The sequence below is a fragment of the Zonotrichia albicollis genome, chromosome 1 (assembly GCF_047830755.1).
Source record: "Zonotrichia albicollis isolate bZonAlb1 chromosome 1, bZonAlb1.hap1, whole genome shotgun sequence".
NCBI lineage: Eukaryota > Metazoa > Chordata > Aves > Passeriformes > Passerellidae > Zonotrichia > Zonotrichia albicollis.
In genome coordinates this window covers 146,309,082-146,326,887 of record NC_133819.1, presented here as the reverse complement: position 1 = coordinate 146,326,887, position 17,806 = coordinate 146,309,082, and the positions used below count along the sequence as shown (strand labels likewise).

Below are 17,806 nucleotides of genomic sequence, written 5' to 3'. Positions count from 1 at the left end.
ATTTAGACTGTTCTAATTCTTCACTCAAATCCATGCTTTTATCTCCTGGAAATGCTGATATATCAGGACTAAATCTGTGTCTCTGTACCCAACTCCTCCTTAGTTGCCATTTCAGTACTCACACACACACACACACACACACACACACACGTGCTCTTCATCCATGCAATAACAGGGCAAGTGTCTGAACTTCCTAGGCTGCAGAAATTACATTCACAAGTATTTTCATATCAAAAAGAAAAATCAGAAGGGCTGGAAAAACTTCCTACACCCAAAGGTTTAGTGCTTGCAATTTTTCTGATAGGGAATCCCACATTTCATTTCTCCCTGGGTCAAAGATATATTAATCAGAAATAGACAGTAGAGATGAGAACCTCAGTAATTCATGTAAAAAACCCCGAAAAACCAAAAACAGTGCAAAAACTTGCAACAGCTGTGATGCTCAATGCTCAGATAACACCCATTGTGGTGGGATACTGCAATAGACAGAGCTCTGAGATAGAAATGTGAAATCTTTCTTTCCCATCTGCAAGGTCTGCACACACATCTCCATCCTTGGCCATGATGTCCTTGCACAGTGGACCCTCCCCACGCTTGCCTCTCCTGCCAGCAGGTTTAGTGGCTGCAGCTGAGCATCCTGCAATGATACCTCACCTGTTAACTCCTTCTTCTGTAAACATGGCTGTTGGTCCTTCAGCTCTGCTCTCATCTGTGGCTCTCAGAAAGCTGCCAGCTATAACAGCCTCTTCCCTCCCCACACTCAACTTACTTGATCTGGTGTCCCACGCCGAACTGCCTTTTGCTCACGTGTGCACAATTCACCTCTCCCTAGAGCTGTCCCAGGAATGTGTTAAAAAGCCTTCTTCCCATGGCTTAGCCCTGGTTTGGGTTTTTTGTTTGTTGTTTTTTTTTTTTTTTTTGTTGGTTGGTTGGTTGTTTTTTTTTAACAAATGTGCAATTAACAAAGATTTGAGTAGCAAAGTGAACTAGCAAATCAAATATTTGTACCATCCATCACCTACAAAGTGTTCAGAACATATATAAGCTGATAAACACCCTGGCAAATTCCTATTCCTGTTGCTGTTTTAATGGTATTAGTGATTACCTTTAAGATCATTGCAGTCATCACACTGTCAGGAGGGTTAGTAGTGCTGGTAGAATGGCAGGTAGATGAAATTCTATTTCTGTGTTGTCACTGAAAGACAAATGTATTCGGACAGTAAATCTCTAAGAGGACAGACAGTACAAGGAATCATCAGAGGAATAAAATTTGTCACTTCACTGCAACTCCTGTAGGTCATGGTGGAGAGAAAACAGGGTATCCTCCCTACCATGTCCCTAATCAGTGCTTGGCAAAGCCTTGCCAGAATATTGCTGGTGATTTATCTGGTTCACAGCACATCTGACTTTATTTTATTCCTTAAAGTTGAGGAATAAAATAAGAGAGTTGAGGTTGTTATGTTTGGATAAGAAATGGCTCTGAGGAGACTTTAGAGCACCTTCTAGTATCTAAAGGGAGAATGCAAGAAAAGAGGAGAGGTGCTTTTAACCAAGGTGTGTAGTGACGGGATGAAGAGGAATGGCCTCAAGCAAGAGTGCAGGTTTAGATTAGATATTAGGAAGAAATTCCTCACTGGAACCACTGGAACATGTTGCCCAGAAACATTGTGGATGTTCCATCCTTGGAAGTGTTTGAAGGCCAAGCTGAAAGGAGCTCTGAGCAACTTGGTCTAGTGAATGACATCCCTGCCCATGGCAGTAGTGTTGTTTTATGTCTTTATAATAATACTGCTGCTTCAGGTGTGCTATGTGAGCTGAAGCACTGTGACACCTTGAATGGAGAGGATAGCATGACCCTCTGGTAACATTTACAACATTGATACCAAAAAATGCTCATAAAAAGCAGTTAATTATCTGTAGACCTTAACTGTTGCTTACAAAGACATTGATAATTATGGTAGCCCCAGCAGTGTCCTTGCATACAAAACAATTATTTAGCCCATGATATACTTAAAGCATCATGAAAACAAGTTAATGGTGTACAAAGGAGGAAAATGATTACTTTTGCTTATTTTGTAGCCAAAAGCTGGGTCTCTTGGATCGGGTTCGTGGTACCAATACTAAAGGAAAGCTATTTACCCCTCTGAATGTAGATGCCATTGAAGAAAGTCCTTCAAAAGAGCCTAAGAATGTTGTCTTGAATAATAAGGAGCGTTTTCGCACTGCATTCCGAATGAAAGCGTACGCTTTTTGGCAAAGTTCAGAAGGTAGCCCATCTGTGTTGATTTCTTTCTATGCATCCCCTGTTCTTCTCATTTTACTTTGTTCTTCTGCATATTCTTTTGAAGATTTGTGATTTTCTGGGACAAGCATGTCTGGTTTTGTGTAGTACATTTGGGGAAGCCCAAGAAAAAGAGTCTTGGAGCCCAGGCAGCACGGTGCTTGAAATCAAACAACAGCCCTTCTCAAAGCCAGCAATTGATATGGGATAAAGCCAGTGCTGGATTCAGCCCGTTTGGCCTGGAAAAAGTGGGCACGCTGGGCAGTCAATCTGTATCCCCCAAAAAGCACACATCGTCATGGCTTGGTTTATAAGCAAGGATGCTAAGCTGAGATAGCTCCCTCCTGGACTGCATCCAGCCCTGCAGCAGCCTGTGAGGGTATATCTCAAATATACCCTCACTGCCATCTCATTAAACCTCATTTAGAGAGTCAATGTCTTCTTCCCTCCCCCTCTCTCCCCAAGCCTGCTGCCCCTCAGAGCTTTCCATTGGGTTTCCATGAAACATTATAGGCCATTTTTCCTCTCAGCTTCCCTGAGCACATATTTCTCTCTTCTTGCCCATAAAACCAAAATGGTCTTTAAATAACAGGTTCCCCTTTCTTGTGCCAGCTGGCACCAGTGCATGCTGGATATGCTACCATGGGTGTAGGCTGGGTGTCCCCACCAGGAACTTGATTTTCTCCTTCATGAAGGTACATGAGCTCCAGGCAGTGCCAGTGAGAGGAGAACTTGGCCTGTGGCTTGTACAACCTGTTTTAGCCTTTATGTAAAATAATTTGGGCAAAGATCTATTGGAAAGGAAGACAAGTTCCAAGTGTTTCAGAAATGCTGAAAGGAGATCCTTCAATAATGTGTCTTACAGCTGTCCCAAAATAATTAAATCCCTTTCAAGACCTGACCAATGAAAGAAGCTGTAAGAGATATTTCTTTATTAAATTGAACTTAATTTTTGTAGTGCTTTATTCAGCCAGACACCCCTCTAAATATTGTGTGGTGAGATGTTCACACATCCGGTTTTTTGACCTCCTTTGCAGATGCAGGAACAGGAGAACCCATGGCAGAAGACAGAGGTGACAGTAGTGATTTCCCTATGGAAGATATGATCCCCACATTCAAGACAGCCATCCGAGCTGTCAGGTAAATGTCTTTTTGAAGGATGATAGGAAATAACATTACCATGTTGCTACATGTGGATTCACTGTTTCTCTTATTACTTTTTTTAGATGCAATAGATGAGATAATTCTAGTGTTTCCAGAAACACGAGACAGACCCTATTCAGTCTGTTGAAAGAATGCAGAAAGGAGAAAGTTTTTAATAACATTTGCCATGTCATTTTGAGAAATACTCCACAGTGTTTTTATCATAAAATAATATTTTGTAGATGTTCCTTGTTAAAATGTTATATAAATATATCTTTCTCAATTTAGTGACTAATATTTGTATGAAACTGGAACTTTTGCTTAACCAAAAACTCTGAGCTGACTCAACTCTTTATACACAATTATATGAATGTGCAAACTACTTTTCAGCTGTCATATTTTAATACCTGCTGAGGTCTCAATTTCAGCAGTTTTTGTCTTGTGACATGTGTCACCTCCATTTTCACACCACAAGAGATATTCCCTAAAGTTAGAAAACTCCAAGTAAGCCTTGGTCATGTGTTTAGCACATCGAGCAAATAGAATTCATTCACTGATGCTCTGTTACTCCTCAATGCAGTACTTTGTACTCTCCTTCCTTGAAAAATGCCCCCATGGGAAAATACTCTGCTTTCATTGCAATTGCTGTTTATTCCAGAAGTTGTTGATTTTGGGGCCAGGGACTTGCCACCCTCCAGGTGAAATACTGCAAGTCTGAAGTGTCTCAGATTTATCTTAGAAGAACTTCAGGGAAGATGGTAATAAAAATATAACCATATATTTATATCTATATAACCATGGAATGTACTCCTGGTTCTTTTTGAATTGGGTGCAGGAGAATCACTTTGTAAAAAATTCCAAGTTTTCTAAAGGCTGCTGAAAGCCAAGTGACACAGGTTTTGCTCATGTTACCCATGACTTCTTCCCTCCCACTGGAAGCTTCTTCATCCCTGTCCTCCACAGCTTTCCCCTTCTTTCCCTGATACCTGCTTGCTTTCAAACATGTTATTGTTACTTTTGAAAAACTGCTTCCCCACATCCTGTCCAAATCTAATTGATTCATGCAATTTCCATTTAAACTCAATCAGGAGTCAAGATTTTTTTTCCTTGTGTAGTGTACCCAGATCCTGAACATTAATTGAGAGTAATTCTTTCAGACAGAGCCACTTAATGGATTTCAGGGTCATGATCAAGGAGATTTTAAATTAGGATTGCTAACATTGTGATCCCTATTTTTCCCTTAAGTCTTTGAATGTGTAGTTTTGCTGTTACCATACCTAATTTGGCAAAAATAGGCCCAGCTATAATTTTGAAACCTTGAAATATTTATAAGCAACAAAGTTAAAGACAGCCCTTAAAAAGTTGTAATAGAATTATCTTTGCTAAATGAAAGTTCATACAGACTTTAAAAACATTTAAAAACCCACCAACCTTAAATAAAAGACAAGTTCAAATCTTAACATATGACAGCAATTTCCCAGTTCAGACCAACAAGTACCTGGAGACTCTACTGAGAAAGCAAACATCCAGAACCCAAGTCTAAACCACATGAAGATAAAGATTTCATTGTTTAAATGAAATGTTTAAATCCTTCTATTTGATTAATTTACATATATATATATATATATATATATACACACATATATAAAAATAATGTATCAACAGAAAAAGGGTGAAAAATGAATGCTAAATATTTTTCGAGTGCTCTGGCCAGCAGTGTTCCTTGTTATAAGAATTCTGTTACTAATCACTAGCTCATTTTGTAGCAATAGCAACAGTAAGAGCAATAATATTATTATCACTACAACAACAATAATGTGATACTGTTGTTTTTTTCAAGGACACTTCAGGCAGTTCTAAAAAGTTTTCCCCTCTTCACAACCTGAACTGCTGCTAACTTCTTAACTTCCACATCTATATCTAATTATCATTTCCTATCCAAAACTTTCCCAGGTGCAAAATAAAACCAAGATGAAAATGATTCAGCATTGCATATACTATAAATTTGCTTTATAATAGACTGAAGAATAGAAGCAGCAGCTTCAGCTTCACAGCTTCAAAATCTCCTGTGACTTGTGTTGCTCAAATTCAAGCTCCAACTGTGATTCTGAAGCTTTAAACCATTTTTAAAGACTATTAATTATGCAAAGCCAGCTATTACAAATTTTCAAATTTAGTGTTTATGGTGTTATAGATTGTAGATGATGTTATAGATTCTTTGTTTATATTTTATTGCCTTGTTTAGTAATAACATGCTCAATTTACAAATAGACAGAATTCATCCATATTTTGAAAAAAATGGAAATTTTCATAATGGAATTTATATAAGAGATTAAATTTTTTTCTGTTTATTATGCAGAATACTACAGTTTCGTCTGTATAAAAAAAAATTCAAGGAGACTTTGAGGCCTTATGATGTAAAGGATGTGATAGAGCAATACTCAGCAGGGCATCTTGATATGCTTTCCAGAATAAAATACCTTCAGGCAAGGTAAGAATCTCATGGTAAATGGGGGAAATGTATAGCTTTGGTGGCAAAATGAAAACATTAGCCTGTGTACAAGGCCACCCAGAAGCCACACCTTTGCATGATGTAGCTGATCCATGAGAAAACTTTTCCCAAAAACAAAAGGCAAGTGAGAGCTAGCAGGGATAACTGCAGGCAGAGACCACTGGCTCAGATTTAGAACAAGGACATCGGAGTTTAAAAATCCTTTGAATTTTCTTCACTATTGCCTTATTTGATCAGGATCAAATTTCTCTCCTCTCCCCATTTTACAGATGATTAGTAAAAATAAAAGCTCTCCCTGAGCTTTTCTTTGGGCTGGATTCTCTGCTGATGTGTGCCTAGTGAAACATCCCATAAAAGTGCCAAAATACATCAGCACAGAAGGCTTCACTCAGGTGTAATTGACCTATCTGAAAAAAAGTTGGAATTTCAGGCCTCTGTGATTGTTCAGGGGCAATCTGCATCCACAGCTGTTTCCTCTCAGAAGGGCTTCATTGCAATGTGATTTTGAGGCACATCTACAGAAATTTGTGCTTCTCGTCCCCTGATCCATGAGCCCAGGTCAGAGCTTGGGGCTGGAAATCCGTGTGGGCCTGAGTGCACATGTGTGCAGATGTGTGTGCAGATGTGTGTCCAGATGTGTGTGCAGATGTGGAGAGCTGTCCTTGCTCAGTCTCTGCACAGCACATTCCCTGAGGCCCTCAGTGACTCTGAAAATTAAAATACCACACAATCACCTTCATTTTTCTCCCAATCATGGGCTGAGAGAGTGCAACCCTTCCTACACATTTGGGCCTTGTCTGGACTCACCTTGGCTTTGAAAGGCTGCTCTGATCTTTCTGCTGGATTTTCTAATTTCTTATTTCAAAGGGATTTTCCATGCACTGGGCAATCTCTTTTTCAAGTATTTACCATGTCTGTCAGCAATGCCTGGGGATTCAAGCCAATATCTAGCTAGCTTTATGAGGCTTGCCTGGAGCTTTTTCAAGTTCCATTTTCAGAACTCTATGGGGCACTGTGAAACCATGCAAGGTATCTGCGTGGATTGTCCAATAATACAGGTAACTGGTCTGTGGACTAATGCTGATTGATATGTGGCCATTTTGTGGGTGAACTGAATAAACAGAGACTAACTTGCACCTAAGCAGTTGGAAATGACAAATGAAAGAATATTTGATATAGTAAAAGAGTACAATTACATGCATTGGAGCATTCCAAACAATCTTTCTCCTTTTGTGCCAAATAAAGAATCGAGTAGACTCCTTATGCAACTTCATTTAAAGTTATGTTTTTAAAGCCAAAAGAATAATTAGTAAAGACTAAAATATTGCTGACAATTAGAAACAACAACTGACAGAATGTTATTGGTTTGTTAGGAATGTCAGCAATTCCACCTTTTGCCATGTTCTGATTTTTGTTACCCTGCACAAAATCTGATGGGTCTCCTGACATTTTTAAGAGCCGCTGCTATTGGATATTTTTGACAATCATGCTGTTTGGTTCCTTTGAAGGAAAAGAAGTTGTGCTTCAAATTTGAAGTTTGGAAACAGTGAGCCTAAAGCATTACTTAATTATTACTAAATTACCAGGTAATTGCAATTCAGTGCCTTGATTGTGACTCAAAAAAGAGCAGACACATCATGAGCATCAATATATTACCAAATCAACATATGTTTCCTTTTTGAATCTTTGCTTCAGAGATGCACAGCATATTCTGTCATGTGTTAGCATTTGGAGATGGACTTACACAGTTGCACTTTTCTTTTTTTCAGAGTAGATATGATTTTTACACCTGGACCTCCATCTACTCCCAAGCATAAGAAATCCCAAAAGGGAGGAGCTTTTTCTTACCCTTCACAACAGTCTCCCAGGTGAATTCTTTTATATCTAGTATTCAGCACAGCCCAACACAGAAATAAAAAGTTAATTCATTCCAATAAGCATGATCTTTCTTCATCCACTGTTAAAGTAATGATACTGAGAGGATATGTTGCTCTGAGATACATGTGGATAAACACTGAGCCAGAAAGTCACTCAGAGCAATGTGTGATGGAAATCTAAACAATGGCTTCTTAATTGTCCAGCTCAGCTTCTACCCAGCTTGAAAATATGGTTTTAAATTAAATGCATGCATTTGATTGCTGATGTGATAATTTTCTAACATTTAACTTGTAAACCCACTTAAAAGCTCAATAAAAACCACTAACAGTTTGAAAGTAAATTATTTCTCTTCCTGAAGTGCCCACCAAATGGCAAGCAGAGATTTTTAATGCTGCAGCTTTTAATTCAGTGATTGATGAGAAATACACAAAACAAATTGAAATAACAGATTTCTGGGTGTGAAAGATGCACCATATTATTGTATTGCTGCATTCCACATAGAAAAAATTAAATAATAAATGGCATTTCTTCTGTTGCTTACAACTATCAATCTGTCAATAAATATCCATCAAGAACCACACAAGACCATCAACAATCTGTCCCCAAAGCTGTTGTGGTTGCTCAGAACAAAAGCAATCTTACAGAAAATAAATTATCCCACACAGAGAAAATTCCAAAACCACATAAATGTGAAGAAAGAGTACATGGAAGAGGCAGTGATCATTTGGGGAGGAAAGCAGATTGCAAAAACTGCATGAGCCCATATCACCAGTAACCCAATGTGGAAAATATGACATGTTTTAGGTATAGATTTTGCTTTAATACAATTTATTCACAGCTGTATTTTGGATTTTTTCACAAAAGAGAAGAACTGGGCATGTCAAAAGTCTTAGAGTATATTTGTTCCAAATCATGTTAAAGAGCAAGTGCTCAGAAATTGTTTTTCTAGACTTAGGCATAGGTTATGGGAAGATATTGACATCAGTTTGGAAACTGTTTGATAAAGATTTAACTTGATCATGAGAATCCAAAATTCCATGAAGTTATAAATAAAACTCCTTAGTTAGAGATCATCTTCTTGCCTAATGAATTTGGTCCATCCGATGGACAGGCAAGGGGACATTGCATAGATAAAAGCTTATTCTGGAATCAGCTTTAAATCTCCAGACCAGACTGTCTCTTTTCAGCATTTCCAATCTCTGACACTTACTATTTGATATAATGAAATTGAGCAAAAAAACACACTCATCCTTGAAACTCAGATTCAGTCTCCAAAGACACTAATTATAATGAATTAGATTTAAAAACACATGGCCATCTGTAGACCCACTAACTACACTGTCTCAATAACTTTCACAAACCTGAAATTATTCCAACAAGCTGGAGAATAATTTTAATTTTCTTTTGAACTTCTGGTGCTTTTTAATCTTTATTTTAAACTTGAAAAACAAAACATTAAAAAATTAAAAATCAAGACTATATTTTTTTAGCAATGCATTGGTATCACATAGAATAGACTCTCACTCCTGTTTGTATAAACAGCAAAAAGGGCTCCAAGGATCTATATGAATAAATCAACAAGATGGCAATTCTGTTTTCTGATATAAATTGCTTATTGTGATGCAAAGAAATATTGAACACTAACAGAGTTATTAATTCTTGGCAGAAATGAACCATATGTAGCCAAAGCATCTACAGCTGATACTGAAGACCAAAGTATGATGGGAAAATTTGTTAAAGTTGAGAGGCAGGTAAGTAATTTCATGGCAATGACAGAGGCTGAGGTGCTTGTTCAGAAATTATAGAGCTGATATAAATTGTGCATGACTCTGGCTGACCCAGGCAGAATTGTGCAGGTGGTGATGAAGACTCACAGAGATCTTGTTCCAATGATCACAAAATTCTGTTGCTAGTTTTTCATGAAAGAATTTGTTTACCTGAGAAGTGTGCCTTTTGAAACTTGTTGAATCCATGTCACTGTGTATGGCACAAGATCCTAACCGTCATATTGAAGTGGGACTTTTTAATTCCTGGAGCTTCAGTACTCATCACATCTGGTGTTTGGCATGAGCAAGGCCTTTTCCTGCAGGGACTGGACTGAAAATGATTGTCCACCCTTGGGGCCTATGCAAAAGAGAAAGGAAACTAGTCCTGATATGTAACTCTGATGTTGTGGGACTGTTAGTGGCCATTAGGTCATAGGTTGGACTCAGTGATTTCAGAGGTCATTTCCAACCTAGATGATTCTGTGATTATCAGTTAGAGATCAGGTCTGTATGCAAAGGTAATTCCATATACTGTATTTTTGTAATAGCTATTTACCACTGGTATCAAGATTTTGTCATAACATTATAGTATCCTCATGGATACTGTACTGTTAAATATCCAGCAAGACTAATAATTTTTTTGGGTCAGTTCATAGGGATGGGGCTTTTCATTCTGAGGTGTTAGAGGATCAACTGCCATCCATTTCAGCCCAGCTTTGAGGGAAGATCACGGTTATTGTATGAACTTCCATGACCAATAAACATGGCAGCACACCATGGAATCATAGTCTCTTTTTGAATAACTGACTTGAGGCAATATCATGACATTGGTATTTTTCAGGTAAATGACATGGGGAAGAAACTGGATTTTCTTGTTGATATGCATATGCATCACATGGAACAGCTGCAGATACAAGTTGCTGAGATAAGTCCATTGAAAGAAACCGCTTCTCCTGCAAGGGAGAAGAGAGAAGAAAACAAATATTCTGAATTAAAAACAATAATATATAAATACACTGAGCAGTGTTCTCGTGAAACTCCCTACAACTTCCAGCAGGTTCCAGTCAACAAAGTCAGCCCCTATGGTTTCTCAGCACGGGGCCACACGGCTCACTCCCAACCTTTATCAATAGGTGGGCAAAACTCTGGCAGACTGCAAGCCACACCTTCCTCAACTTCATATGCAGAGAGGCCAACAGTTCTGCCTATATTCACATTAATGGACTCCCAGGTTAGCTACCACTCCCACGGGGACCTTCAAAGCCCTTACTCAGACAAGGTGTCCCCGAGGCAGCGGAGGAGCCTCACGAGAGACAGCGACACCCCACTGTCCCTTCTCTCCGTCAACCACGAGGAGCTGGAGCGCTCCCCGAGCGGCTTCAGCATCTCCCAGGAGAGGGACGACTTCCCCTTCGGCCCCAGCGGGGGCTCGGCGTGGATGAGGGAGAAACGCTACCTGGCCGAGGGGGAGACAGACACAGACACAGACCCCTTCACGCCGAGCGGCTCCATGCCGCTCTCTTCCACGGGAGATGGGATTTCAGACTCAATATGGACCCCGTCAAACAAGCCAGTTTAAAACGTGTGTGGGGACAGTCACTGGCTGACTTCTCCTTGTAATGTAAGCATACTTTGTATATCTCACTTACTCTACACCCAAAGCTTACTAGTTCAAAACACCAATGGCTGCATAAGATGCATGTGATATTAGTGGTAGTCATTCTGCACCATTTCATACAATTTACTGATGCAGTTTTTTTCATGCTTCCAAAACTAAGGAGCTTAGTTTTGAGCATGGTTTGCATGACTTTGCCCTATATAAATGGTACAGCTGATTTCTTCCATGATACATATCTATCTGGTACTCTTCAATACAACAATGGTGAATTGATAACAGACAAGATACAGTGGTCCTTGCTACATTTTGTAAACAGAGCAGCAAAATAAAAAGATTTTTCAGGAACTATATCCCTTTGTGGAAACATAACGTCTAAATCATTTTCCATTATAAGCAAATCAATCTCTAATCAACCAAGCCAATCAACCAAGCAAATCAATTTCTAATCAACCAAAAGCAGGGGAAAAGCTGAGTTAAACTATGACCTTATTGAAATGTTTTTGTGAACTAAATGTTTCTCATGTGATCTCATATAATTACTCCTGAAAAACAATGTTGAAATGAAATTAAGGGTAGGATTTTAAATCATCCAAGCCACCTCCTGGGATTGATGATAGGTATTTATTTATTGTAAAATGCAAATAAAAATCCCTCAAAATACTTTGAAAATCTACACTAGTGCTTATAAAATTGCTCAAAGTAGGATTATAATGCTTTTTTAAAGAAAATCTTTTGCTAAGTCTATTTGCTACTTATGGGGCCAAATTTTCTTTGTTACAAAAATTAAATTGTTCACTGTAGAGAACTCCAGGTTTATACACTCCACTCTTCTATTGACTTAGTTGCTGCTAAGTAAGAAGCATAATGTAACTCAGCCTCAGTTTCCCAATCTGTTAATTGGGAGTTACACTTCCACACATGCTCACAGGTTGAAAGGCTCAATTCTCTAATATTTGTCAAGTGCTTTGAGCTCCTCAGATGTGCAGAAAATTACTATTCTCTTCCCTGCAAGTTCTACAGTGTAAGATGCTGCCAGGATCTGTTTCTCTCTGTTTACCTTTTCTCTTGGAAATGGACTACTCAAAATCCATGAATGTGTGCTATATTTAGGATTAATGTATGAATAAATAATCACCATTTTTGTCATGTGTCCCTGAGCAACAGAGAGATAAGTATGCTCCCTAGGCCTCAGCCAAATATTTTTTAATGAAAATTGGAAATTATTGAGAAGGAAGAGACCAGGAAAATCACTGGATCACTGGAAGGAAATGAATCCAAGATGTCACCACTACAGTGGGAATGTAGTACCTATAAAGCTAGTGAAACTAGCATTTCCAAATACCCTGTACAGGTCTTACCTGATGTCAGTCAATGTGTCCATGAAATAGCAGCCATGAGATGTCCAGCTTGGTGGCTGTAACACTCTGTACAGCAGGTGGGAAATGAAGGAGTACAGTCAGTGAGCACAGGGTACAGCAACAAAGGCACACATCAAATTCAGGATGAGATCCATCTCACCTTTAACTCACTTATCTGCAGCGACCAAATGTCTAACAACTTCAAAGAGAGCAGAAGGTGACTTGCTTAGATGTCAGATGATCAGAGACCACACAATCAGTGTTAATTGTCTCACCAAGGTGCAGCCTCTCTGCCGTGGCTCATCCCCACCTCATGTCCAGCACCATCCCTGTCACTCCACACAATGGCCAGGGCACACTCCCCACTGTTGCCAGGGCACTGACCAGCAGAGATGGCAGGATTTGGCCCAAACAAGGTGTTAGAAAAAGGACTTTCTGTAGAGACTGCTTCTATTACACTGCAGCTGCACAACTGAGCCTCTTTGGCACATCCAGTCTGAGCCATGAGCACATTACTGGGCTTCCCAGTGCTTACTGGGAATTGCACAGCCCTGGATGGAAAGTGCTCCAATGGACAATATTTTGTTGGGTTTTTCTGACCATAGTAAACTTCTGGTTTAATTCCTCAGTATTGTTGACATCTCACAGCAGTCGTTCCATCCAGGGAATTTTGTTCTTTCCCAGATGTGGGCATTGCCTTCATCTTCACTGCTTGTTCTCTATTGGAAAAGACATCTAAAAGATTAGGATCTTCTTACTTCATCTGATTCTTCAGCTAAATCATGTTTCATCCTTCTGGGATGGATCTTCAGGAAGAACAAATTGCTGTTGTTACTGGATTAAATACTGCAGAGCAGTTACAGACTTTGAAGACTGGGATGAGTCCATGGAGCTGTTCTGAAGCCAGTAGCTATGATGGTATGAGGCACAATTTTGGTAATTATTTAATTGACAAAATAGCATTGACTTGAAAGATAATCTGCGTTGGGCACGCTTTTGTGGATAAATTTACAAAGAATAAAACTAAATGACCAAAGTGTAATTCGTTATAATTTGGCATATTGAGAATTCTTTGGCCCTTATGATTCTTGGAAATATCTGCATTGTACCTGTTGCAGGCTTTCTGAAATAGTAATAGATGTGGCAGCTTGTGAGATTTAACCCTCACAAGGCAAGAGAATGGAAAAGAATGAAAAAATTATTTTAACATTGTTACATTTCTGAAGCGTATGTAAGTATGTGCTAGACAAGCCTGCTTCAGTTTTCTTGTATATAAAGGGCCTGTTGTTCCTACTGATTTAATCTGAATTTCATCCTTCTTTAAATGCTTCCTAGAGCTAAACAATCAAAAGTCAAGGCAGCCAAAAAGCAGATGCAGTCTGATCAATTTGTTTGTGACTGTCTTTGACAGTGGCTATGCTATGCCTGTTCAATTCCCACTGAAATTCTTTAGTTCAGGTTTCTGTTATTTTCCATGACAGGTCAAATAAAAGAAATCTTTTCTCAGTATTTAACCTGGTTGAAAATCCATAAATAGCCTCCTTATAAAATTATGTTCTTTCCAAGAGAAGATCCAAGCAAGGGCAGACACTTGGATGAATTTTCACCTGCACACAGGGTACAGCCCCAGAGAAATGATTTGTGCTGCCCTGCACTCTGCACACTTAGCAGATGAACTGTCTTGAAGTTAGTGCTTTCCCTGGCCTGCAAACACAATTTGCAATATGCATCTTTAAGGTGTCAGGTCAGGTATTTGTAGCCACATCATGAAATATTTAATGATGCCAGAAAAGATCTGCCTCTTCTTAAAAAGCACTGGTGATAAACTCTGCAGTAGACATCTGTGGGTCCTGTGAAGGAGATCCAAGAAATGAGACAGGCAGATCTGATTAGCTTGTTTTAATATTTATTTTTCTTTCTTAACACTGAAACCTGTCACTGCTCTGTTCATAAGGGTGCTGTTCTTAGCAGCTCTCTGCCATTTACATCATCAGGGTTAAAAATCAGTTCTGCTGTCTGTGATAACAACACACAGGTGTCACAGCAAGGTGAGATCTGGAGACCATCCCAGATCAGATTTGCACACAAATTCATCAGACTCCAATCAGGGTGAGTCCAGGGAGTGCATCCACCCTGGAACTGTGGCTCATGTGCCAGCCAGGGGTACTGGACAAAGCAAAAATCCCATGTGTGATCCCAGTAACATTAAGAATGTCAAGACCTCTTTCCACAAACAACGAATCTCTAGTCACAATTTCATTTGAGAAGGGCATCTGGGTCAATAATAGTCTTTGTAATAGGAATTAATTAGATTTATACCTTCTTCTGCATGATGTTTCAGTTAAAGAGTTATCAATTCTCTTTGGGTCAGACCTTTCTATCATCTTGACTGACACTAGCACTTTGTTTGCATGTACTCAACATTAAAAGGTATTAATGACTTTGATGACTCTCATCTCATTTCAGGCCTTGAGATATTATTTTATAATTTGAAACTGTGGAGCTTTTCTCTGCTCTCCTTGAAGTAAGATAGAAACCTTCTGACAGTGATGCACTGGGAGCAGGGCTGGGTTCTAATCTGCCATTATTTATAAATTTCCTTGTGAAGGACAGCACTGATCTGGAGGTATTTTTCTTGGCTACATTTTGAGAGTGATATTCAGTCCCTAAGAAATGCCAGATGTCTGGAAGTTTTCAAAAAGGTGAATCTGTGTTTACATTGTGTACCTCTCTTTGCAGCATTATTATCAATTAAGCTTTCTCATTTTAGATGCAAACTGGGACTATTTGATTAAGGCAAAAGTGAATACTTTGTTGAGGTATGAAGGTATGATAAATGTGGTTTATTCTCTACTCAGAGAGTTGGCAATTTAAAAAAATCTAGTCAGGTAATGACTGTTGTCCTTGCCTTGGCTTTTCCCTGCCCTGAATTTATCACTCTGGCTCCTATCTAAATAAAAAGGAATTCAAACCATGGAGAGATTGATTTAAAAGTCCCTAAATTGGCTATATTTGCTCTGTTTTTATCTGTAACATTGCTGCATTATTATGGTCCAGAGTGGAAATACTTTAAATTTTTTCTGCTTCAAATGGTGGCCCATCACCTGAACCTGGGGGTAGTGGGGCCTTGTGGCCTTCAGCAGAGCACCAAGGTCCAACCAGTTTGCAAGATTACAGCCTAAAGCAATCATAAAATGCAGAGTGAGGAGCACCCTCACCCCTGTTGGGCTCCCAGCTGCTGCAGAGGTGTCACATCTGCTTAGGCAGGAACTGAATCCGTCCTGGTTACTGCAGACCCTGTGAGGAAAGAGCTGGGTGTGGATTCCCTGCACCCCACAGCCCCCACCACTGAGCTCTAGGGGTCTAAGAGATGCAAACCTGAATTTCCTACAGCACCTCAGAATTTGGTGGGATGTCACTTTTTCAGGAGCACAGCTGGATGTGAATGCTCCTTTTGAAGATTATTTTAAGAGGTGCAGAGGAAAAAAGGGGCATTTTCAAGTGTTTTTAGCTGGGCACTCTGGAAATGAAGACCCTGGGTACCACTTTTCCTTCTGGTTTTTTAGGCTGTAAGATTTGATCCTTCCCAATTCAGCTTTGAGTAGCTTCCCTCTGAAGTTAACTGAAGCAAAATAGTGAAAATGGGCTCCTATTTCCATCATGAAGAACACTGAGACTGAAGGTTACATAGCCAACTGCATTTTGTTTTCTAGTTATGGCATCTTATTATTACTAGTATTTGTGCCTTGCTCACTGAAATCTTCTCCATGCTACAAAGATGCTTTTCAGATTCTGGCTGACAAGGGAACACAACTTTTATACAAGTGGCCTTTAGTGCTCTTTATAATATTATTTATTGTAATTTTTAAACTGTATGTGTAATTTCTATTCTGGCACTGTCCAATATTTGAACAAATTTAATATGTTTATTTCAATATATTATGCAAACAATACTTCTTAACTGATTTTTTATGTTCTGTCTTTAAAAACTGCACCACTTATTAATAAATAGAAATTTCAATTATGATGTGGATGGATTTATTTTAATTTAAATCTTGATATCTTCACACATATTCAAAGAATATATTGTCAAATGTACCCCCAGCAGAGACATTGGCAAAGATCCTTGTGACTTCATCTAGGCAGGACTAAACTCAGCTGCAAGCAAGTTTTATGTGGCTTCCACAGCCAGCCCTGTCAGCACACAGTAGATCCCATTATTTGTGACACCTTTTGATTTAGTGGCCATGTAATTTATATGGCTTTGAGCATATGTGAAGGGGAAAATGAAAAGTGGGAGAAAATGCATTCATATTGGAAACACAACATGCTAAAATGTTATGAAATTGCAAACAAAATATAGAGAGAACGCAGTAATGGTAGAAGAATGATCAGAATATCCCCCGCAGGGAATTTGCTTGAATTCTGCCCCTGGTTCTGTTGCTGCATTTCTGTGTGGTTCTGTGTCTGAATGAGACAGAAAGAGAAACACATGAGACATAAACTCTTCCCAAAAATTTAGCTGGACACAGAGAGGTATTTTAAGGCATTCTCTGTGGCTTCAATTTCATGGCTGTCACTAAGGAATGAGCTCTGCTGAACACTTGAAGTACAACCTAAAATAAGTTTTTTTAAAATTTTTGGTGGTAGGTAAAAAAAATATTCAACATTGATGCCATGTCTTATCCCACTTCTAAACCACTGTAAAGTGGGAATAATTAAAAGATCCTTTAGTACTGCAACATTATTTGTTGTGCTTTTGAGTCTATTTGTTTGTTTTAAATTATTCAATTTAAATAAATAAAAACTAAAAAATAAATAGGTTGAATGTCAGGCTCTTAAAACCAAGTTCTATTCTTTCCAAAGATTGACAGTTTGTGTTTTTCCAATCTAATGCACCAGAGTGTGGAATTCTGAACCTTTTGGGGTTCACGGGTTTTTCAAGTGTGTCCACTTTTATAGAGAGCTCTACCCTGCATTATCATCACTGCCTCAGCCCTGAATGTCCCAGCCTGAGCTGAAGGGCTTGGGCTGAGCCCTGCAGCTGCCAGCAATGCCAGCAATGGCATTTCCCTGAGCATTTCACAGACACAGCAGGTGAAACACTCACCTTTGGTTCACCTGCACTGAAAGGTGTTGCATTAAAATTTCCCCTTGGCTGTCACCCAAACACCAGAACCTGACAAGTCACTGGATTTCAGTGAGGCATTAGGTCTGATAAGAAATGGACTTTAAAATGGGAAGAAGCTG

General features: G+C 39.1%; 1 protein-coding gene across 2 annotated transcripts in view; it reads left to right on the top strand.

Moving 5' to 3' along the window:
* KCNQ3 (potassium voltage-gated channel subfamily Q member 3) overlaps positions 1–16,580 on the top strand; it is a 195,902-nt gene extending 179,322 nt beyond the window's left edge. For both annotated transcript variants that reach the window (XM_074557157.1, XM_074557150.1), the window contains 6 exons: positions 2,080–2,267; positions 3,319–3,421; positions 5,784–5,915; positions 7,706–7,804; positions 9,481–9,565; positions 10,422–16,580. In XM_074557157.1, coding sequence (XP_074413258.1) covers positions 2,080–2,267; positions 3,319–3,421; positions 5,784–5,915; positions 7,706–7,804; positions 9,481–9,565; positions 10,422–11,159 — 1,345 coding nt within the window. In that variant the 3' untranslated portion in view covers positions 11,160–16,580. The remainder of the gene's footprint in view (positions 1–2,079; positions 2,268–3,318; positions 3,422–5,783; positions 5,916–7,705; positions 7,805–9,480; positions 9,566–10,421) is intronic.
* The last annotated feature ends 1,226 nt before the right edge of the window (positions 16,581–17,806 follow it).